The 24,197-nt window shown below is 57.2% G+C and overlaps 2 protein-coding genes across 5 annotated transcripts in view; one reads left to right on the top strand and one right to left on the bottom strand.

Annotated features, from left to right (window-relative positions):
• The window catches only part of HACL2 (2-hydroxyacyl-CoA lyase 2), a 72,713-nt gene extending 63,034 nt beyond the window's left edge, over window positions 1-9,679 (top strand). For 2 of the 4 annotated variants that reach the window (XM_085534376.1, XM_085534378.1), the window contains 4 exons: window positions 1,123-1,193; window positions 3,616-3,687; window positions 5,391-5,496; window positions 8,382-8,788. In XM_085534376.1, coding sequence (XP_085390502.1) covers window positions 1,123-1,193; window positions 3,616-3,687; window positions 5,391-5,496; window positions 8,382-8,788 — 656 coding nt within the window. Of the gene's footprint in view, window positions 1-1,122; window positions 1,194-3,615; window positions 3,688-3,984; window positions 4,078-5,390; window positions 5,497-8,381; window positions 8,815-8,979 lie in introns of those variants that run through there. The other 2 variants (XM_085534374.1, XM_085534377.1) reach the window with 2 other exon arrangements.
• A 5,979-nt stretch (window positions 9,680-15,658) lies between these two features.
• Window positions 15,659-24,197, bottom strand: part of SYDE1 (synapse defective Rho GTPase activating protein 1) — a 62,776-nt gene continuing 54,237 nt past the window's right edge. The window contains exons 6-9 of the mRNA XM_085534358.1: window positions 23,652-23,778; window positions 19,818-19,978; window positions 17,114-18,800; window positions 15,659-16,062 (exon numbers count right to left, since the gene is read on the bottom strand). Of these exons, the coding sequence (XP_085390484.1) occupies window positions 15,659-16,062; window positions 17,114-18,800; window positions 19,818-19,978; window positions 23,652-23,778 (2,379 nt within the window). The remainder of the gene's footprint in view (window positions 16,063-17,113; window positions 18,801-19,817; window positions 19,979-23,651; window positions 23,779-24,197) is intronic.

Raw genomic sequence — 24,197 nt, 5'->3', positions numbered from 1 at the left:
CCCCTGGGACCCCCCCTAGACCCCCCCCAGGACCCCCCCAGGACCCCCACCCATTATATAGGGTCACTTATGGGGCCGTCTATAGGGTGACCCCATTATTGGGTTGGTTATGGGGTTGACTTTGCGGGCACCTCATCCTATATAGTGCGACCCCAAAGACCCCGATCATGGCTGGACCCCGGTGAGGACCCCCCCCATGACCCCCCAGGACCCCCACCCATGATATGGGGTCACTTATGGGGCCGTCTATAGGGTGACCCCATTAATGGGTTGGTTATGGGGCTGACTTTGTGGGCACCGTGTCCTATATAGTGCGACCCCAAAGACCCCGATCATGGCTGGACCCCAGTGAGGACCCCCCCCAAGACCCCCCCTGGGACCCCCCCCTGGGACCCCCACCCATAATATGGGGTCACTTATGGGGCCGTCTATAGGGTGACCCCATTAATGGGTTGGTTATGGGGCTGACTTTGTGGGCACCGTATCCTATATAATATGGCCCCAAAGACCCCGATCATGGCTGGACCCCAGTGAGGACCCCCCCCAGGACCCTCATGGGACCCCCACCCATTATATGGGGTCTCTTATGGGGCCATCTATAGGGTGACCCCATTAATGGGGGTGGTTATGGGGGGACTTTGTGGGCACCGTATGCTATATAGTGCAGCCCCGATCATGGCTGGACCCCAATGAGGACCCCCCCCACGACCCCCGGGACCCCCACCCATGATATGGGGTCACTTATGGGGCCGTCTATAGGGTGACCCCATAATGGGGTTGGTTATGGGGTTGACTTTGCGGGCACCGCATCCTATATAGTGCGACCCCGAAGACCCCACTCATGGCTGGACCCCGGTGAGGACCCCCCCAAGACCCCCCCCAGGGCCCTCATGGGACCCCCACCCATGATATGGGGTCACTTATGGGGCCGTCTATAGGGTGACCCCATTAATGGGGTTGGTTATGGGGCTGACTTTGTAGGTACCGTACCCTATATAATATGGCCCCGATCATGGCTGGACCCCCCAAAGACCCCCCCCATGACCCCCCATTATATGGGGGTGACTTATGGGGCCGTCTATAGGGTGGCCCCATTAATGGGGTTTTTTATGGGGTCTTTAGGTCCTTTTGGGACGTTGGGGGTCGGAGCTGGATTCGCTTTGGGGGCCAAATTGTGTCGGCCTGAGGCTGAGGTGAGTTATAGGGGATATAGGGGGATATAGGGGGGATATAGGGGGTATATAGGGGGGGATATGGGGTTTGGGGATATAGGGAGGGATATAGGGGGTATATAGGGGAGATATAGGGTTTGGGGTTATAGGGTTTGGGGATATAGGGGGGGATGTAGGGGGGGCATAGGGGGATATAGGGGGGATATAGGGGGATATAGGGTTTGGGGTTATAGGGTTTGGGGATATAGGGGGGGATATAGGGTGGGATATAGGGGAGATATAGGGTTTGGGGTTATAGGGTTTGGGGATATAGGGTTTGGGGATATAGGGTTTGGGGATATAGGGTTTGGGGATATAGGGGGGATATAGGGTTTGGGGATATAGGGTTTGGGGATATGGGGGGGATATAGGGCATGGGGATATAGGGAGGGATATAGGGGGGATATAGGGGGATATAGGGTTTGGGGATATAGGGTGGGATATAGGGTTTGGGGATATAGGGTGGTATATGGTTTGGGGATATAAGGCGGGATATACAGTGGGATATAGAGGGGGATATAGGGTTGGAGGATATAGGGTGGGATATAGGGTTTGGGGTTATAGGGTTTGGGGTTATAGGGTTTGGGGTTATAGGGTTTGGGGATATAGGGTTTGGGGATATAGGGTGGGATATAGGGTTGGGGGATATAGGGGATATAGGGTTTGGGGATATAGAGGGGGATATAGGGTTTGGGGATATAGGGTTTGGGGATATAGGGGGGATATAGGGGTGATATAGGGGGATATACGGTTTGGGGATATAGGGTGTGATATAGGGGGGGATATAGGGTTTGGGGATATAGGGTGATATATAGGGTTTGGGGATATAGGGGGGGATATAGGGGGGATATAGGGGAAATATAGGGTTTGGGGATATAGGGTGGGATATAGGGGGGTCTATAGGGTGGATATAGGGGGATATAGGGTTTGGGGATATAGGGTGTATATAGGGTGGGATATAGGGTTTGGGGATATAGGGGAAATATAGGTTTTGGGGATATAGGGGGGATATAGGGTTTGGGGATATAGGGGGGATATAGGGTTTGGGGATATAGGGAGGGATATAGGGGGTATATAGGGGAAGTATAGGGTTTGGGGATGTAGGGGGGATATAGGGGGTATATAGAGTGGGATATAGGGTTTGGGGATATAGGGTATGGGGATATAGGGGGGATATTGGGGTGATATAGGGGGATATACGGTTTGGGGATATAGGGGATATAGGGTTTGGGGATATAGGGGGGATATAGGGTGGGATATAGAGGGGGATATAGGGTTGGGGGATATAGGGGATATATAGGGTTGGGGGATATAGGGGATATATTGGGTTTGGGGATATAGGGTTTGGGGATATAGGGTGTGATATAGGGTTTGTGGATATAGGGTGGTATATGGTTTGGGGATATAAGGCGGGATATACAGTGGGATATAGGGGGGGATATAGGGTTTGGGGATATAGGGGGGGATATAGGGGAGATATAGGGGGATATATGGTTTGGGGATATGGGGATATAGGGTTTGGGGATATAGGGGATATGGGGTTTGGGGATATAGGGGATATGGGGTTTGGGGATATAAGGGGGGATATAGGGTGGGATATAGAGGGGGATATAGGGTTGGGGGATATAGGGGGGATATAGGGTGGGATATAGGGTTTGGGGTTATAGGGTTTGGGGATATAGGGTGGGATATAGGGTTTGGGGTTATAGGGTTTGAGGATATAGGGTGGGATATAGGGTTTGGGGTTATAGGGTTTGAGGATATAGGGTGGGATATAGGGTTTGGGGTTATAGGGTTTGGGGATATAGGGTGGGATATAGGGTTTGGGGTTATAGGGTTTGGGGATATAGGGTTTGGGGATAAAGAGGGGGATATAGGGGGGGATATAGGGGGTATATAGGAGAAATATAAGGTTTGGGGATATAAGGGGTATATAGGGTGGGATATAGGGTTTGGGGATATCGGGTGGGATAAGGGGGGGATATAGGGTGTATATAGAGTGGGATATAGGGTTTGGGGATATAGGGTGTATATAGGGTGGGATATAGGGTTTGGGGATATATTGGGGGATATAGGGGGCTATAGGGGGATATATGGTTTGGGGATATGGGGATATAGGGTTTGGGGACATATGGGATATAGGGTTTGGGGATATAGGGGGGATATAGGGGGTATATAGGGGGGGATATGGTTTGGGGATATGGGGATATAGGGTTTGGGGATATCGGGTGGGATATAGGGTTTGGGATATAGGGTGGGATATAGGGTTTGAGGATATAGGGGGTATATAGGGGGGGATATAGGGTTTAGGGATATGGGGGGATATAGGGGTGATATAGGGGGATATAGGGTTTGTGGATATAGGGTGGATATAGGGCACGTCATTGCTGTCCCCCTATGGCAGGTCTGGATCCTTTATGGGGACGGTTCGTTGGGTTACAGCCTCATTGAGTTCGACACCTTCGTGCGGCACAAGGTGGGACCTATAGGGGTCTATGGGGTCTATAGGGTGGGATATAGGGTATATGGGATATAGGGTGTATGGGATATAGGGTATATGGGATATAGGGTGATCCTATACCTTGATCCTATAGATCCCAGTCATTGCATTGGTGGGTAATGACGCCTGTTGGAGCCAGATTGCAGTGTGGCCTGTCCATAGGGGTCTATAGGGATATATATGGTCTATAGGGGTCTGTAGGGTCTATGGGGTCTATAGGGTGGGTTATAGGGTATATGGGATATAGGGTGACCCTATACCTTGACCCTATAGATCCCAGTCATTGCGTTGGTGGGTAACGACGCCTGTTGGAGCCAGATTGCAACGTGGTCTGTCTATAGGGCTCTATAGGGGTCTATAGGGGTCTATATGGTCTATAGGAGTCTATAGGGTCTATAGGGCGGGATATAGGGTATATGGGATATAGGGTGACCCTATACCTTGACCCTATAGATCCCAGTCATTGCATTGGTGGGTAATGACGCCTGTTGGAGCCAGGTTGCAATGTGGCCTGTCTATAGGGGTCTGTAGGGATCTATAGGGTCTATAGGGGTCTATAGGGTGGGTTATAGGGTATATGGGATATAGGGTGACCCTATACCTTGATCCTATAGATCCCAGTCATTGCGTTGGTGGGTAATGACGCCTGTTGGAGCAAGATTGCAATGTGGCCTGTCTATAGGGGTCTATAGGGTCTATGGGGTCTATAGGGTCTATAGGAGTCTATAGGGTCTATAGGGTGGGTTATAGGGTATATGGGATATAGGGTGACCCTATACCTTGATCCTATAGATCCCAGTCATTGTTTTGGTGGGTAACGACGCTTGTTGGAGCCAGATTGCAACGTGGCCTGTCTATAGGGATCTATAGGGTCTATAGGGATCTATAGGGTCTATAGGGGTCTATAGGGATCTGTAGAGTCTATAGGGTTTATAGGGTGGGATATAGGGTATATGGGATATAGGGTGACCCTATACCTTGACCCTATAGATCCCAGTCATTGCGTTGGTGGGTAACGACGCCTGTTGGAGCCAGATTGCAACGTGGCCTGTCTATAGGGGTCTATAGGGGTCTATAGGGTCTATAGGGGTCTATAGGGTCTATGGGGTCTATAGGGTGGGATATAGGGTATATGGGATATAGGGTGACCCTATACCTTGACCCTATAGATCCCAGTCATTGCGTTGGTGGGTTATGACGCCTGTTGGAGCCAGATTGCAGTGTGGCCTGTCTATAGGGGTCTATAGGGATCTATAGGGTCTATAGGGGTCTATGGGGTCTATAGGGTGGGATATAGGGTATATGGGATATAGGGTGACCCTATACCTTGATCCTATAGACTCCAGTCATTGCGTTGGTGGGTAATGACGCCTGTTGGAGCCAGGTTGCAACGTGGCCTGTCTATAGGGCTCTATAGGGATCTATAGGGTCTATAGGAGTCTATCGGGTCTATAGGGTGGGTTATAGGGTGTATGGGATATATGGTGACCCTATACCTTGACCCTATAGATCCCAGTCATTGCGTTGTTGGGTAATGACGCCTGTTGGAGCCAGGTCGCAACGTGGCCTGTCTATAGGGGTCTATAGGGTCTATAGGGGTCTATAGGAGTCTGTAGGGTCTATAGGGTGGGATATAGGGTATATGGGATATAGGGTGACCCTATACCTTGACCCTATAGATCCCAGTCATTGCGTTGGTGGGTAACGACGCCTGTTGGAGCCAGATTGCCCGTGAGCAGGTTGCCATGCTGGGCAGCAACGTGGCCTGCGGCCTCGAGTTTGTGGGTGAGCAAAAAACCCTATAGACCCCAATGGGGTTTAGGGTCCCATATGTCCCATATAGGGACCCCTTGTGGCCCTATAGTCACCCTATAGGGTCAGGTCCCATATCCCATATCCCCCTTAGTGGCCCTATATGTCCCATGTCCCCCTTTATGGCCCTATAGTCACCCTATAGGATCAGCTCCCATATCCCCTTTACGACCCTATAGTCACCTATAGGATCAGTTCCCATATCCCCTTTATGACCCTATAGTCACCCTATAGGATCAGGTCCCATGTCCCCATGTCCCCATACCCCATTTAGTGGCCCTATATGTCCCATGTCCCCCTTTATGGCCCTATTGTCCCCTATAGGATCAGCTCCCATATCCCCTTTATGGCCCTATAGTCACCCTATAGGATCAGGTCCCATGGGTTTAGGGTCCCATCGAACCCTATGGACCCCAATGGGGTTTAGGGTCCCATATATCCCATATAGGGACCCCTTGTGGCCCTATAGTCACCCTATAGGGTCAGGTCCCACATCCCATGTCCCCCTTTATGGCCCTATTGGTTTAGAGTCCCATCAAACCCTATAGACCCCAATGGGGTTTAGGGTCCCATATAGGGACCCCTTGTGGCCCTATAGTCACCCTATAGGATCAGGTCCCATGTCCCCTTTGTGGCCCTATAGTCACCCTATAGGATCAGGTCCCATGGGTTTAGGGTCCCATCGAACCCTATGGACCCCAATGGGGTTTAGTGTCCCATATATCCCATATAGGGACCCCTTGTGGCCCTATAGTCACCCTATAGGGTCAGGTCCCACGTCCCATGTCCCCCATTGTGGCCCTATTGGTTTAGAGTCCCATCAAACCCTATAGACCCCAATGGGGTTTAGGGTCCCATATATCCCATATAGGGACCCCTTGTGGCCTTATAGTCACCCTATAGGGTCAGGTCCCATGTCCCCTTTGTGGCCCTATAGTCTCCTATAGGATCAGCTCCCATGGGTTTAGGGTCCCATCGAACCCTATGGACCCCAATGGGGTTTAGGGTCCCATATGTCCCATATAGGGACCCCTTGTGGCCCTATAGTCACCCTATAGGGTCAGGTCCCGCATCCCATGTCCCCATTGTGGCGCTATTGGTTTAGAGTCCCATCAAACCCTATAGACCCCAATGGGGTTTAGGGTCCCATATAGGGACCCCTTGTGGCCTTATAGTCACCCTATAGGGTCAGGTCCCATGTCCCCTTTATGGCCCTATTGTCCCCTATAGGATCAGCTCCCATATCCCCTTTGTGGCCCTATAGTCACCCTATAGGATCAGGTCCCATGGGTTTAGGGTCCCATCGAACCCTATGGACCCCAATGGGGTTTAGTGTCCCATCAAACCCTATAGACCCCAATGGGGTTTAGGGTCCCATATGTCCCATATAGGGACCCCTTGTGGCCCTATAGTCACCCTATAGGGTCAGGTCCCGCATCCCATGTCCCCCTTTATGGCCCTATTGGTTTAGAGTCCCATCAAACCCTATAGACCCCAATGGGGTTTAGGGTCCCATATAGGGACCCCTTGTGGCCTTATAGTCACCCTATAGGGTCAGCTCCCATATCCCCTTTGTGGCCCTATAGTCACCCTATAGGATCAGGTCCCATGGGTTTAGGGTCCCATCGAACCCTATGGACCCCAATGGGGTTTACGGTCCCCCTTGTGGCCCTATAGTCACCCTATAGGGTCAGGTCCCACATCCCATGTCCCCTTTGTGGCCCTATTGTCTCCATTTATGACCCTATAGTCACCCTATAGGATCAGGTCCCATGCCCCATATCCCCCTTAGTGGCCCTATATGTCCCATATCCCCTTTATGGCCCTATTGTCCCCTATAGGATCAGCTCCCATATCCCCTTTGTGGCCCTATAGTCACCCTATAGGATCAGGTCCCATGGGTTTAGGGTCCCATCGAACCCTATGGACCCCAATGGGGTTTAGGGTCCCATATGTCCCATATAGGGACCCCTTGTGGCCCTATAGTCACCTATAGGATCAGGTCCCATGTCCCCATGTCCCCATATCCCATTTAGTGGCCCTATATGTCCCATGTCCCCCTTTATAGCCCTATTATCACCCTATAGGATCAGGTCCAATGTCCCATATCCCCCTTTACAACCCTATATTCACCCTATAGGATCAGCTCCCATATCCCCTTTATGACCCTATAGTCACCCTATAGGATCAGCTCCCATATCCCCTTTACGACCCTATAGTCACCCTATAGGATCAGGTCCCATGTCCCCATGTCCCCATACCCCATTTAGTGGCCCTATATGTCCCATGTCCCCCTTTATGGCCCTATTGTCCCCTATAGGATCAGCTCCCATATCCCCTTTGTGGCCCTATAGTCACCCTATAGGGTCAGGTCCCACATCCCATGTCCCCATTGTGGCCCTATTGTCTCCATTTATGACCCTATAGTCACCCTATAGGATCAGGTCCCATGGGTTTAGGGTCCCATCGAACCCTATAGACCCCAATGGGGTTTAGGGTCCCATATGTCCCATATAGGGATCCCTTGTGGCCCTATAGTCACCCTATAGGATCAGGTCCCACATCCCATGTCCCCCTTTATGGCCCTATTGGTTTAGAGTCCCATCAAACCCTATAGACCCCAATGGGGTTTAGAGTCCCATATGTCCCTTATAGGGACCCCTTGTGGCCCTATAGTTACCCTATAGGATCAGCTCCCATGTCCCATGTCCCCCTTTATGGCCCTATAGTCCCCTATATGGCAGCTGACCCCATTATCTCTCCCCATAGATTATGGCCCTATAGTCCCCTATAGGATCACCCCCTTTATGACCCTATACACCCTATATGGCATCTGACCCCATTCTCTCTCCCCATAGATTACCACAGTGCAGCGGAGGCTCTGGGTGCTCACGGTTTGGTTGTGGGTCGCTCTGCCCCACAAGTGGACGCGGTTGTGGGTCCCTCTGCCCCACAAGTGGACGCGGTTGTGGGTCCCTCTGCCCCACAAGTGGATGCGGTTGTGGGTCGCTCTGCCCCACAAGTGGACGCGGTTGTGGGTCGCTCTGCCCCACAAGTGGACGCAGTTGTGGGTCGCTCTGCCCCACAAGTGGATGCAGTTGTGGGTCCCTCTGCCCCACAAGTGGATGCGGTTGTGGGTCGCTCTGCCCCACAAGTGGCCGCGGTTCTTCGTGACGCTCAGGATCGATGTGGGCAGGGTCGGCCCGTCCTTATCAACGCCCTTATCAGCAAATCCGACTTCCGCCAGGGATCCATCTCTGTCTAGGGCTGCCCCATAGCGCCCTATAGGGCCTGCCCCATATCACCCTATAGGGCTGCCCCACATCGCCCTATAGGGCCAGCCCCTTATCACATTATAGGGCTGCCCCATATCACATTATAGGGCTGCCCCATAGCGCCCTATGGGGCCAGCCTCATATCACCCTATAGGGCCAGCCCCACATCGCCCTATAGGGCCAGCCCCATATCGCCATATAGGGCTGCCCCATATCACCCTATAGGGCTGCCCCATAGCGCCCTATAGGGCTGCCCCATATCACATTATAGGACTGCCCCATAGCGCCCTATAGGGCTGCCCCATATCACCCTATAGGGCCTGCCCCATATCGCCCTATAGGGCTGCCCCATAGCGCCCTGTAGGGCCGCACCACATCGCCCTATAGGGCCAGCCCCGTATCACCCTATAGGGCCAGCCCCATATTACCCTATAGGGCTGCCCCATAGCGCCCTATAGGGCCTGCTCCATATCACCCTATAGGGCCAGCCCCACATCTCCCTATAGGGTCAGCCCCACAGCGCCCTATAGGGCCCACCCCACATCACCCTATAGGGTCAGCCCCATATCACTCTATAGGGCCAGCCCCATAGAACCCTATAGGGCTGCCCCACAGCGCCCTATAGGGCCAGCCCCACAGCGCCCTATAGGGCCAGCCCCACAGCGCCCTATAGGGCCAGCCCCACAGCGCCCTATAGGGCCCATCTCACAGCACCCTATAGGGCCCACCCCACATCGCCCTATAGGGTCAGCCCCATATCACTCTATAGGGCCAGCCCCATAGAACCCTATAGGGCTGCCCCACATTGCCCTATAGGGCCCTATAGGGCCAGCCCCACATCTCCCTATAGGGGCTATGAATAAAGCAGCACTGGGTACCAACAGCGTGACATTGATTTGGGATCCAAGCCCCCCACCCCATTTATCCCCCCATCTCTGCCCCATAAGTGAGGCTGTGCCCCATAAGTGACGTGTCCATGGGGTCCCAACCCCCCCCACTCCATTTAATCCCCCATCTCTGCCCCATAAGTGAGGCTGTGCCCCATAAGTGACGTGTCCATAGGGGTCCCACCCCCCCCCCCCCCATTTATCCCCCCCATCTCTGCCCCATAAGTGAGGCTGTGCCCCATAAGTGACGTGTCCATGGGGTCCCAACCCCCCCACCCCATTTAATCCCCATCTCTGCCCCATAAGTGAGGCTCTGCCCCATAAGTGACGTGTCCATAGGGGTCCCAACCCCCCCCACCCCATTTAATCCCCATCTCTGCCCCATAAGTGAGGCTGTGCCCCATAAGTGACGTGTCCATGGGGGTCCCAAACCCCCACCCCATTTATCCCCCCATCTCTGCCCCATAAGTGAGGCTCTGCCCCATAAGTGATGTGTCCATAGGGGTCCCAACCCCCCCACCCCATTTATCCCCCCATCTCTGCCCCATAAGTGATGTGTCCATGGGGTCCCACCCCCCCCCACCCCATTTATCCCCCCCCATCTCTGCCCCATAAGTGAGGCTGTGCCCCATAAGTGACGTGTCCATAGGGGTCCCAACCCCCCCCACCCCATTTATCCCCCCATCTCTGCCCCATAAGTGAGGCTCTGCCCCATAAGTGACGTGTCCATAGGGGTCCCAACCCACCCCACCCCATTATCCCCCCATCTCTGCCCCATAAGTGAGGCTCTGCCCCATAAGTGACGTGTCCATGGGGTCCCAACCTCCCCTTCCCATTTACCCCCCATCTCTGCCCCATAAGTGAGGCTGTGCCCCATAACTGATGTGTCCATAGGGTCCCAACCCCCCCACCCCATTATCCCCCCATCTCTGCCCCATAAGTGAGGCTCTGCCCCATAAGTGACGTGTCCATGGGGTCCCAACCCCCCCCCACCCCATTTATCCCCCCATCTCCGCCCCATAAGTGAGGCTGTGCCCCATAAGTGACGTGTCCATAGGGGTCCCAACCCCACCCCCACCCCATTTATCCCCCCATCTCTGCCCCATAAGTGAGGCTGTGCCCCATAAGCGACGTGTCCATGGGGTCCCAACCCCCCCCACCCCATTTATCCCCCCATCTCTGCCCCATAAGTGAGGCTGTGCCCCATAAGTGATGTGTCCATAGGGGTCCCAAACCCCCACCCCATTTACCCCCCATCTCTGCCCCATAAGTGAGGCTGTGCCCCATAAGTGACGTGTCCATAGGGGTACCAACCCCCCCCCACCCCATTTATCCCCCCATCTCTGCCCCATAAGTGAGGCTGTGCCCCATAAGTGACGTGTCCATGGGGGTCCCAACCCCCCCACCCCATTTATCCCCCCATCTCTGCCCCATAAGTGAGGCTGTGCCCCATAAGTGCCGTATCTATAGGGCAGAGCTTTATATCCTTTATTGCTGGTGCTATATTAAGGCAGTGTGGGCAATGGGGGGGGGGGGGGCAGCTTTAATATGGGGGGGGGGCTTTAATATCCCCATATCCCCCCATTAAACATCGCTGCCCCCCCCCCCCAAATTAACCCCAAGCTTTTAATACTGGGGCTGCTCCATTCACATTCAGGTCCATTAAGGTTCATAATACTGCTGGATTTCAATGGGGGGGGGGGTCTATATTATGGGGGGGGGGGTCATTTATAGCCCCCCCCCCATATTAACACTGGTGGCTTTGGGGGGGGGGGGCGTATATACACACATACATTAAGGTTAATAAAGGGTAATAAATAAAGTACCCCCCCCATATTAAAAGGGGGTGGGGGTCCCCAATACCCCCCCCATATTAAAAGGGGGTGGGGGTCCCCAATGCCCCCCCATATTAAAATGGGGGGGGTCCCCCTATATTAGAAGGGGGTGGGGGTCCCCAATGCCCCCCCATATTAAAAGGGGGGGGGGGCCCTATATCAGAAGGGGGTGGGGGTCCCCAATGCCCCCCCCCATATTAAAAGGGGGTGGGGGTCCCCAAATACCCCCCCCCCCATATTAAAAGGGGGGGGTCCCCTATATTAAAAGGGGGTGGGGGTCCCCAATGTGCCCCCCCATATTAAAAGGGGGGGGTCCCCTATATTAGAAGGGGGTGGGGGTCCCAAATCTCCACCCCATATTAAAAGGGGGGGGTCCCCTGTATTAGAAGGGGGTGGGGGTCCCCAATGCCCCCCCCATATTAAAAGGGGGTGGGGGTCCCCAATGCCCCCCCCATATTAAAAGGGGGTGGGGGTCCCCAATGCCCCCCCCCCATATAAAAGGGGGGGTCCCTTATATTAAAGGGGGTGGGGGTCCCCAAATCCCCCCCCATATTAAAAGGGGGTGGGGGTCCCCAATGCCCCCCCCCATATTAAAAGGGGGGGGTCCCCTATATTAGAAGGGGGTGGGGGTCCCAAATCCCCCCCCCATATTAAAAGGGGGGGGGTCCCCTATATTAAAAGGGGGTGGGGGTCCCCAAATCCCCCCCCCCATATTAAAAGGGGGGGGGTCCCCTATATTAGAAGGGGGTGGGGGTCCCCAATGCCCCCCCCATATTAAAAGGGGGGGGGTCCCCTATATTATAAGGGGGTGGGGGTCCCCAATGCCCCCCCCATATTAAAAGGGGGGGGTCCCCTATATTAGAAGGGGGTGGAGGTCTCCAATGTGCCCCCCCCATATTAAAAGGGGGTGGGGGTCCCCAATGCCCCCCCCCATATTAAAAGGGTGGGGGTCCCCTATATTATAAGGGGGTGGGGGTCCCCAATGCTCCCCCCCATATTAAAAGGGGGGGGGGGTCCCCAAATACCCCCCATATTAAAAGGGGGGGGGTCCCCTATATTAGAAGGGGGCGGGGGGGGGGCTATGGGGGGGTTATATGGGTGGGGGGTCTTTTGCCCCCCCCCAGCCTGAGCAATGGAGGTCATGGACCCTTGTCAATACTGAATGTGGGGGGGGGGGCACAAATAGAGGGGGTCTATGGGAGGGGGGGGGGTTATATAAGACCCCCCCCATATAGCAGAGACATAATGGGATTATGGCTATGGGGTGGGGGGGTTAATGGGGGGGGGATTTGGCCATATAAGGACCCCCCCCATATAACAGAGACACAATGGGACCGTGGCTATGGGGGGGGGGCGGGTTAATGGGGTGGGGGGGGGTTAATGCGGTGTTATTGGGGGGGGGGTGTTTAATGGGGGGGGTTAATGGGGTGGGGGGGGTTAATGGGGTTTTAATGGGGGGGGGGTTAATGGGGTGGGGTGTGGGTTTAATGGGGGGGTTAATGGGGTGGGGGGGGTTAATGGGGTGTTAATGGGGGGAGTGTTTAATGGGGGGGTTAATGGGGTGGGGGGGTTAATGGGGTGTTAATGGGGGGGGGGGGTTTAATGGGGGGGTTAATGGGGGGGGGATTTGGCCATATAATGACCCCCCCCATATAACAGAGGCACAATGGGACCGTGGCTATGGGGTGGGGGGGTTAATGGGGTGTTAATGGGGGGGGTGTTTAATGGGGGGGTTAATGGGGTGGGGGGGGTTAATGGGGTGTTAATGGGGGGGGGGTTTAATAGCGGGGGGTTAATGGGGTGTTAATGGGGGGGGGGGTTAATGGGGGGGGTTAATGGGGTGTTAATGGGGTGGGGGGGTTAATGGGGGGGGTTAATGGGGTGTTAATGGGGGGGGTGGGTTTAATGGGGGGGGGTTAATGGGGTGGGGGGGGTTAATGGGGGGGGTGTTTAATGGGGGGGGTTAATGGGGTGGGGGGGTTAATGGGGTGTTAATGGGGGGGTGGGTTTAATGGGGGGGGTTAATGGGGTAGGGGGGGTTAATGGGGTGTTAATGGGGGGGGGGTTTAATGGGGGGGGTTAATGGGGTGGGGGGGGTTAATGGGGTGTTATTGGGGGGGGTGTTTAATGGGGGGGTTAATGGGGTGGGGGGGGTTAATGGGGGGGGTGGGGGGTTTTAATGGGGGGGGGTTAATGGGGTGGGGGGTGGGTTTAATGTGGGGGGGGGTTAATGGGGTGGGGGGGTTAATGGGGTGTTAATGGGAGGGGGGTTTAATGGGGGGGGTTAATGGGGTGTTAATGGGGGGGGGGTTTAATGGGGGGGGTTAATGGGGTGGGGGGGTTAATGGGGTGTTAATGGGGTGGGGGGGTTAATGGGAGGGTTAATGGGGTGTTAATGGGGGGGGGTTTAATGGGGGGGGGTTAATGGGGTGGGGGGGTCAATGGGGTGTTAATGGCGGGGGGGGTTTAATGGGGGGGGATTAATGGGGTGGGGGGTGTTAATGGGGGTAGGGAATTTGGCCATATAAGAGCCCCCCCCATATAACAGACACAATGGGACCGTGGCTATGGGGTGGGGGGTTGATGGGGGGGGGGGTTAATGGGGTGTTAATGGGGGGGGGGTGTTTAATGGGGGGGGGGTTAATGGGGTGGGGGGGTCACCTCCTCCATTGGGGTCCCAGTGTGCAAATGGAAGGTGATAAGAGGCTGAGGGCTGGGCTGGCTTTGGTCTCTTATCTCTTATCAATAATCTCTTATCAATGATCCCTTATCAATAATCTCTTATCAGCGATCTCTTATCAGCGATCCCTTATCAATGATCCCTTATCAGCGATCCCTTATCAATAATCTCTTATCAGCGATCTCTTATCAATGATCTCTTATCAGTGATCTCTTATCAATGATCTCTTATCAGCGATCCCTTATCAATGATCCCTTATCAATAGTCCCTTATCACTGATCCCTTATCAATAATCCCTTATCACTGATCCCTTATCACTGACCCCTTATCTCATTGGCAGACATTGATCTGTTTGCCCAGCTCCCTCTCCAGGTCCGTGATAAGAGCATCGAAATCCTTCAGGTTCAACCTGGGTCCAAATGGGGGCGGGGGGGGGGGGTCGCCCCCCAACTCAAACCCGGCCACAAGCAGGGCCCTACGGGGGGGGGGGGCATGGGGGGGGGCGAGGGGGTCCCATGGGGGGGGGTCCCATGGGGGGGGGTCCCATGGGGGGGGGTAGATGGGGTCCCAAGGGGGGGAGTCCCATGGGTCTCATGGGGGGGGGTCCCATGGGGGGGGGTCGAGGGGGTCTCATGGGGGGGGGTCCCATGGGGGGGGGGAGATGGGGTCCCAAAGGGGGGGGTCCCATGGGTCCCAAGGGGGGGGGTCGATAGGGTCTTATGGGGGGGGGTCCCATGGGGGGGGGTCGATGGGGTCCCATCGGGGGGGGTCCCATGGGTCTTATGGGGAGGGGTCCCATGGGTCTCATGGGGGGGGGTCCCATGGGGGGGGGTCGATAGGGTCTCATGGGGGGAGGTCCCATGGGTTTTATGGGGAGGGGTCCCATGGTTCCCATGGGGGGGGGTCGATAGGGTCTTATCGGGGGGGGTCGTTAGGGTTCCAAGGGGGGGGGTCCCATGGGTCTTATGGGGAGGGGTCGATGGAGTCTCATGGGGGGGGGTCGATGGGGTCCCATGGGGGGTTGTCGATAGGGTTCCAAGGGGGGGGGTCGATGGGGTCTTATGGGGGGGGGTCGATGGGGTCTCATGGGGGGGGGTCGATAGGGTCTCATGGGGGGGGGTCGATGGGCTCCCATGGGGGGTTGTCGATAGGGTTCCAAGGGGGGAGGTCGATGGGGTCTCATGGGGGGGGTCGATGGGGTCTCATGGGGGGGGGTCGATGGGGTCCTATGGGGGGAGGTCGATGGGGTCTTATGGGGGGGGGTCGATGGGGTCTTATGGGGGGGGGTCGATGGGGTCCTATGGGGGGAGGTCGATGGGGTCCCATGGGGGGAGGTCGATGGGGTCTTATGGGGGGGGGTCGATGGGGTCTCATGGGGGGGGGTCGATAGGGTTCCAAGGGGGGGGGTCGATGGGGTCTTATGGGGGGGGGTCGATGGAGTCCCATGGGGGGGGGTCGTTAGGGTTCCAAGGGGGGGGGTCCCATGGGTTTTATGGGGGGGGGTCGATAGGGTTCCAAGGGGGGGGGTCGATGGGGTCCCATGGGGGGGGGTCGATAGGGTCCCATGGGGGGGGTCGATGGGGTCTTATGGGGGGAGGTCCCATGGGTCCCAAGGGGGGGGGTCGATAGGGTCCTATGGGGGGGGGTCGCCCCCCCGTGTCCCCCCCCCCCCTCGGTGGTCTCATCCCATTGGTGGACGCTCCAGTCCCCCGCGTAGCGGTTGCTGGGGGGGCTCTCGGGTCCCCGGGGGCGATGGCGGGCGACCACGGCCGAGTCCCATAGGTCTAAATGGAGGGGGGGGGGATTTGGGGAGGGGGTCGTGGGGGGGGGTGGGGTGTGGGGGGGGTGGGAAGGACGGGGGGCTGTGGAGAGAGAGGGGAAGGGGGGGTTAGAATGGGAGATGTGGGGTCCAATGGAAGCCCCCCCCCCCCAAATAACCCCTCCAGGTCCTGGAAGGGGGAAGACCCCCCCAATGGTCCAGGATGGGGGTCTTGGGGGGGGGGTCCTGTCCCTCCCCCATCTTCCATAGACCATCATGGACCCACAATAGCCCACAATAGGGGTCTTGGGGGTCCTGCCCCCCCCACCCTCCCATAGAGTATCATGGACCCCCAATAGCCCACAATGGGGGTCTTGGGGGTCCTGTCCCCCACCCCCCCCTTCCCAGAATGGGGGTCTTTGGTGTCCCTGTGTTCCCCCCCCCTCCCATAGAGCATCATGGACCCCCCCCTCTCAGGATGGGGGTCTTGGGGGTCCTGCCCCCCCCCACCTTCCATAGAGCCACAATAGCCCACAATGGGGGTCTTGGGGGTCCTGTAGCCCCCCCCTCCAGAACCACAATAGCCCACAATGGGGGGTCCTGTCCCCCCCCTCTTCCCAGAATGGGGGTCTTGGGTGTCCCCCCCCCCCCCCATAGAGCATCATGGACCCCCAATAGCCCACAATGGGGGTCTTGGGGGTCCTGTCACCCCCCCATAGACCATCATAGACCCACAACAGCCCACAATGGGGGTCTTGTGTGTGTCCTCTCCCCCTTCCATAGACCATCATGGACCCCCAATAGCCCACAATGGGGGTCTTTTGTGCCCCCCCCCCCCCCCTCCAGAACCACAATAGCCCACAATGGGGGTCTTGTGCCCCCCCCTCCCCCTTCCATAGACCATCATAGACCCCCAATAGCCCACAATGGGGGTCTTGTGTCCCCCCCCCCCCCATAGACCATCATGGACCCCCAACAGCCCACAATGGGGGTCTTTTGTTCCCCCCCCCCCCCTCCAGAACCACAATACCCCACAATGGGGGTCTTGGGGGTCATGCCCCCCCCCTCCCCCCTCCCATGGAGCATCATGGACCCCCAATAGCCCACAACGGGGGTCTTTAGTGCTGCCCCCCCCCCCCCCATTTGCCACCCACCTGGCCATGCCTGCAGCAGGTAATGCAGCACCTCGATGTGCTTCTTAAAGTCCATAGGGGTCCCACGGTACCGGGGGTCCTGGTTCTGGTACCGGGGGTCCTGGGTCTGATACCGGGGGTCCTGGTTCTGGTACCGGGGGTCCTGGGGCTGGTACCGGGGGTCCTGGGTCCGGTACCGGGGGTCCTGGGTCTGATACCGGGGGTCTTGGGTCTGATACCGGGGGTCTTGGGTCTGGTACCGGGGGTCCTGGGTCCGGTACCGGGGGTCCTGGGGCTGGTACCGGGGATCCTGGGTCCGGTACCGGGGGTCCTGGGTCTGATACCGGGGGTCCTGGTTCTGGTACCGGGGGTCCTGGGGCTGGTACCAGGGGTCCTGGGGCTGATACCGGGGGTCCTGGTTCTGATACCGGGGGTCCTGGTTCTGGTACCGGGGGTCCTGGGTCTGATACCGGGGGTCTTGGTTCTGATACCGGGGGTCCTGGGTCTGGTACCGGGGGTCCTGGGGCTGATACCGGGGGTCCAGGGGCTGGTACCGGGGGTCCTGGTTCTGATACCGGGGGTCCTGGGGCTGGTACCGGGGGTCCTGGGTCTGATACCGGGGGTCCAGGGGCTGGTACCGGGGGTCCTGGTTCTGATACCGGGGGTCCTGGGGCTGGTACCGGGGGTCCTGGTTCTGATACCGGGGGTCCTGGTTCTGATACCGGGGGTCCTGGGGCTGGTACCGGGGGTCCTGGGTCCGGTACCGGGGATCCTGGGTCCGGTACCGGGGGTCCTGGGGCTGATACCGGGGGTCTTGGTTCTGGTACCGGGGGTCCTGGTTCTGATACCGGGGGTCCTGGGTCCGGTACTGGGGGTCCTGGGTCTGATACCGGGGGTCCTGGTTCTGGTACCGGGGGTCCTGGGTCTGGTACCGGGGGTCCTGGTTCTGGTACCGGGGGTCTTGGTTCTGATACCGGGGGTCCTGGGGCTGATACTGGGGGTCCTGGGGCTGGTACCGGGGGTCTTGGTTCTGGTACCGGGGGTCCTGGTTCTGGTTCCGGGGGTCCTGGGTCCGGTACCGGGGGTCCTGGTTCTGATACCGGGGGTCCTGGGGCTGGTACCGGGGGTCCTGGTTCCGGTACCGGGGGTCCTGGGTCTGGTACCGGGGGTCCTGGGGCTGGTACCGGGGGTCTCGGTTCTGGTTCTGGTTCTGATACCGGGGGTCCTGGGGCTGGTACCGGGGGTCCTGGTTCTGGTCCTGGTTCTGGTACTGGGGGTCCTGGTTCTGGTTCTGGTACTGGGGGTCCTGGGGCTGGTCCTGGTTCTGGTACCGGGGGTCCTGGTTCCGGTACCGGGGGTCCTGGGGCTGGTACCAGGGGTCCTGGTTCTGGTACTGGGGGTCCTGGGTCCGGTACCGGGGGTCCTGGTTCTGGTACCGGGGGTCCTGGTTCTGCTTCTGGTTCTGGTACCGGGGGTCCTGGGTCCGGTACCGGGGGTCCTGGGTCTGATACCGGGGGTCTCGGTTCTGGTTCTGGTCCTGGTTCTGGTACCGGGGGTCCTGGTTCTGGTACTGGTTCTGGTCCCGGTTCTGGTTCTGATTGAGCAGAACCGGCCCGAAACACACGGCGATGTTCTGGGGGTTCATGCGGTTGTAGGGATGGAACGAAGCCACTAAACTCAGGTGGTCCAGAAGGACAGTCAGGGTGGCCTAATGGGGGTGGGGGGGGAAATAAGGGGGGGGGTTAAAGTAAGGTGGGACCCCCCCCAAATGGAGACCCCCCCCCAATATAACCCAGAATGGAGCTTCCAATGGAGCCCCCCCCCAATATAACCCAGAATGGAGCTTCCAATGGAGCCCCCCCCCAATATAACCCAGAATGGAGCTTCCAATGGAAGGACCCCCCCCCAAAATGGAGCCCCCCCCCCATATAACCCATAATGGACCCCCCCATATAACCCAGAATGGAGCTTCCAATGGAGCCCCCCCCCGCCAATATAACCCAGAATGGAGCTTCCAAATGGACCCCCCCCCATATAACCCATAATGGACCCCCCCCATATAACCCATAATGGAGCTTCCAATGGAGCCCCCCCCCCAATATAACCCAGAATGGAGCTTCCAATGGGACCCCCCCCCCCATATAACCCATAATGGACCCCCCCCCATAAACCAAAATGGAGCTTCCAATGGAAGGACCCCCCCCAAAATGGAGCCCCCCCCCCCCCATATAACCCAGAATGGAGCTTCCAATGGAAGCCCCCCCCCCCCAAAATGGAGCCCCCCCCCATATAACCCAGAATGGAGCTTCCAATGGAGCCCCCCCCCGATATAACCCAGAATGGAGCTTCCAAATGGAGCCCCCCCCCTAAATGGAGCCCCCCCCATATAACCCATAATGGACCCCCCCCATATAACCCAGAATGGAGCTTCCAATGGAGCCCCCCCCCCAATATAACCCAGAATGGAGCTTCAAATGGGAGGACCCCCCCCCCCAAAATGGAGCCCCCCCCCCAAATATAACCCAGAATGGAGCTTCCAAATGGAAGAACCCCCCCCATATAGCCCATAATGGACCCCCCCATAACCCAGAATGGAGCTTCCAATGGAAGCCCCCCCCCCAAAATGGAGCCCCCCCCCCATATAACCCATAACGGACCTTCCAATGGGATCTAATGTGCTGTATATGATCTATAGGGTTTTTTATGGGGGGGGGGCTGTACTCACCTTCTCCACCTCGGGCAGGCAGTCGAGCAGGGGGACGGCGCCCGTTTCAAATTGGGGGGGGGTCCGGGGGGGCTTCTTGGCCATGGCCTCCAACACCACGTGGTACAGGGTGGGGGTGATGAGGGGGGTGGGCAGCTCCCGTAAGTAATCCTTGAGGATCCCTATGGGGGGGGGGGGGGAGAATAGATGGGGGGGGTCCATATGGGGGGGGGTCTATTGGGTTAATGGGGTGGGGGGGTGATGGGTTGGGGGGGTTTATTGGGGGGGGGGGCATCAGGGGGGTCTATTGGGTTGATAATGGGGGTCTATGGGGGTGGGGGGGGGTCAGAGGGGTCTATTGGGTTGATGGGGTGGGGGGGATGGGTTTGGGGGGGGTTTATTGGGGGGGGCTTAAGGGGGGCTATTGGGTTGATAAAGGGGATTTGGGGGTGGGGGCATCAAGGGGGTCTATTGGGTTGATGGGGTGGGGGGGAATGGGTTGGGGGGGTTTATGGGGGGGGCTTTATTGGGGGGGAGCATCAGGGGGGTCTATTGGGTTGATAAAGGGGGTCTATGGGGGGGGGACATCAGGGGGGTCTCCTTGGTTGATAAAGGGGGTCTATGGGGGGGGTCTATGAGGGGGGGTCTATAGGGTCGCTAATGGGTCTGGGGGTTTATGGGGGGGGGACATCAAGGGGGTCTATTGGGTTGATAAAGGGGGCTTATGGGGGGGGGCATAGGGGGGTCTATTGGGTTGATAAGGGGGGGAATGGGTTTGGGGGGGGCATTGGGGGTCTATTGGGTTGATAAAGGGGGGTCTATGGAGGGGGGGACACATTAGGGTTGTCTATGGGGTTGATAAAGGGGGTCTATGGTGGGGGGGCTTAAGGGGGTCTATTGGGTTGATAAAGGGGGTTTATGGGGGGGGGGGCTTAAGGGGGTCTATTGGGGTGATGGGGTGGGGGAGGGATGGGTTTGGGGGGGTTTTATGGGGGGGGCATAAGGAGGGGTCTATTGGGTTGATAAAGGGGGTTTATGGGGGGGGGCATAGGGGGGTCTATTGGGTTGATAAGGGGGGGGGATGGGTTTGGGGGGGGTTTATTGGGGGGGGCATATGGGGGTCTATTGGGTTGATAATGGGGGCCTATGGGGGGGGTCATTAGGGTGGTCTGTAGGGTCGCTAATGGGTCTGGGGGTTTATGGGGGGGGGGACATCAAGGGGGTCTATTGGGTTGATAAAGGGGGTCTATGGGGGGGGGATTAAGGGGGGTCTATTGGGTTGATAAAGGGGGTCTATGGGGGGGGGGGACATCAGGGGGGTCTCCTTGGTTGATAAAGGGGGTTTATGGGGGGGGGACATCAAGGGGTCTATTGGGTTGATAAAGGGGGTTTATTATGGGGGGGGGCATAAGGAGAGGTCTATTGGGTTGATAATGGGGGTCTATGGGGGGGGGGGACACATTAGGGTTGTCTATGGGGTTGATAAAGGGGGTCTATGGGGGGGGCTTAAGGGGGTCTATTGGGTTGATAATGGGGGTCTATCGGGGGGGGGCATTAGGGTGGTCTATGGGGTTGATAAGGGGGGGGATGGGTTTGGGGGGGGGCATTGGGGGTCTATTGGATTGATAATGGGGGTTAATTGGGGGGGGGGGACATCAGGGGGTGTATTGGGTTGATAAAGGGGGTCTATGGGGGGGGCATTGGGGGGGTCTATTGGGTTGATGGGGTGGGGGGGATGGGTTTGGGAGGGGTTTATTGGGGGGGGCATGAGGGGGGTCTATTGGGTTGATAAAGTGGGGGGGATGGGTTTGCGGGGGGTTTATTGGGGGGGGGCTTCAGGGGGGTCTATTGGGTTGATAAAGGGGGTCTATGGGTGGGATTAAGGGGGGTCTATTGGGTTGATAAAGGGGGTTTATTGGGGGGGGGCATCAGGGGGGTCTCCTTGGTTGATAAAGGGGGTTTATGGGGGGGGGGGACACATTAGAATTGTCTATGGGGTTGATAAAGGGGGTCTATGGGGGGGGCGCTTAAGGGGGTCTATTGGGTTGATAAATGGGGTTCATGGGGGGGGGCATCGGGGGGTTCTATTGGGTTGATAAGGGGGAGGGGTGGGTTTGGGGGGGGGACATGAGGGGGGTCTATTGGGTTGATAAAGGGGGTTTATGGGGGGGGGGGATCAGGGGGGTCTATTGGGTTGATAATGGGGGTCTATGGGGGTGGGGGGGCATTAGGGTGGTCTATTGGGTTGATAAAGGGGGTCTATGGGGGGGGGGACACATTAGGGTCGTCTATGGGGTTGATAAGGGGGTCTATGGGGGGGTCATTAGGGTGGTCTATGGGGTCGCTAATGGGTCTGGGGGTTTATGGGGGGGGGGACATCAAGGGGGTCTATTGGGTTGATAAAGGGGGTCTATGGGGGGGGGACATTAGGTGGGTCTATTAGGTTGATAAGGGGGTCTATGGGGGGGGTCATTAGGGTGGTCTATGGGGTCGCTAATGGGTCTGGGGGTTTATGGGGGGGGGGACATCAAGGAGGTCTATTGGGTTGATAATGGGGGTTAATTGGGGGGGGGGGATTAAGAGGGGTCTATTGGGTTGATAAAGGGGGTCTATGGGGGGGGGACATGAGGGGGGTCTCCTTGGTTGATAAAGGGGGTTTATGGGGGGGGGCTTAAGGGGGTCTATTGGGTTGATAATGGGGGTCTATGGGGGGGGTCATTAGGGTGGTCTATGGGGTCGCTAATGGGTCTGGGGGTTTATGGGGGGGGGCTTAAGGGGGTCTATAGGGTTGATAAAGGGGGCTTATGGGGGGGGGGGATTAAGGGGGTCTGTTGGGTTGATAAAGGGGGTCTATGGGGGGGGGGGGCATGAGGGGGGTCTGTTGGGTTGATAAAGGGGGTCTATGGGGGGGGGGTCTATGAGGGGGGGTCTATGGGGTCGCTAATGGGTCTGGGGGTTTATGGGGGGGGGACATCAAGGGGGTCTATTGGGTTGATAAAGGCGGTCTATGGGGGGGGGGCATAGGGGGGTCTATTGGGTTGATAAAGGGGGTCTATGGGGGGGGGCATAAGGAGAGGTCTATTGGGTTGATAAAGGGGGGTCTATGGGGGGGGGACACATTAGGGTTGTCTATGGGGTTGATAAAGGGGGTCTATGGGGGGGGGGCATCAGGGGGGTCTATTGGGTTGATAAGGGGGTCTATGGGGGGGGGTCATTAGGGTGGTCTATGGGGTCGCTAATGGGTCTGGGGGTTTATGGGGGGGGGACATCAAGGGGGTCTATTGGGTTGATAAAGGCGGTCTATGGGGGGGGGCATAGGGGGGTCTATTGGGTTGATAAAGGGGGTCTATGGGGGGGGGCATAAGGAGAGGTCTATTGGGTTGATAAAGGGGGGTCTATGGGGGGGGGACACATTAGGGTTGTCTATGGGGTTGATAAAGGGGGTCTATGGGGGGGGGCATCAGGGGGGTCTATTGGGTTGATAAGGGGGTCTATGGGGGGGTCATTAGGGTGGTCTATGGGGTCGCTAATGGGTCTGGGGGTTTATGGGGGGGGGACATCAAGGGGGTCTATTGGGTTGATAAAGGCGGTCTATGGGGGGGGGCATAGGGGGGTCTATTGGGTTGATAAAGGGGGTCTATGGGGGGGGGCATAAGGAGAGGTCTATTGGGTTGATAAAGGGGGGTCTATGGGGGGGGGACACATTAGGGTTGTCTATGGGGTTGATAAAGGGGGCTTATGGGGGGGGGGCATCAGGGGGGTCTATTGGGTTGATAACGGGGGTCTATGGGGGGGGTCATTAGGGTGGTCTATAGGGTCGCTAATGGGTCTGGGGGTCTCTGGGGGGTCACTGACCCGTGATGACGTTGATATCCGGGTACAGCTGCTCTGATAAGGTGACGCTGCCGCTGTCGGCCTCGAAGGCGTCACGAAGCTCCTTCTTAATGGAGGCCGACCCACAGAGACGGTACAGCCCCACAACCTGAATGGGGGGATGTGGGGCAATGGACCCACAGCCAGCCCCATAACCACCCCATAACCACAGAGACGGTACAGCCCCACAACCTGAATGGGGGGATGTGGGGCAATGGACCCACAGCCAGCCCCATAACAACCCCATAACAACCCCATAACCAGCCCATAACCACCCCATAACCACCCCATAACCACCCCATAACAACCCCATAACCACAGAGACGGTACAGCCCCACAACCTGAATGGGGGGATATGGGGCAATGGACCCACAGCCAGCCCCATAACCAGCCCATAACCAGCCCATAACCACCCCATAACCAGCCCATAACCAGCCCATAACAACCCCATAACCAGCCCATAACCACCCCATAACCAGCCCCATAACCACCCCATAACCAGCCCATAACCACCCCATAACCACCCCA

The sequence above is a fragment of the Coturnix japonica genome, unplaced genomic scaffold (genome assembly GCF_054131305.1).
Source record: "Coturnix japonica strain WE unplaced genomic scaffold, WE-NBRP24 Scf081, whole genome shotgun sequence".
Classification (NCBI taxonomy): domain Eukaryota; kingdom Metazoa; phylum Chordata; class Aves; order Galliformes; family Phasianidae; genus Coturnix; species Coturnix japonica.
The sequence above is the reverse complement of the archived record's forward strand: the minus strand, read 5'-3'. Positions and strand labels throughout refer to the sequence as shown.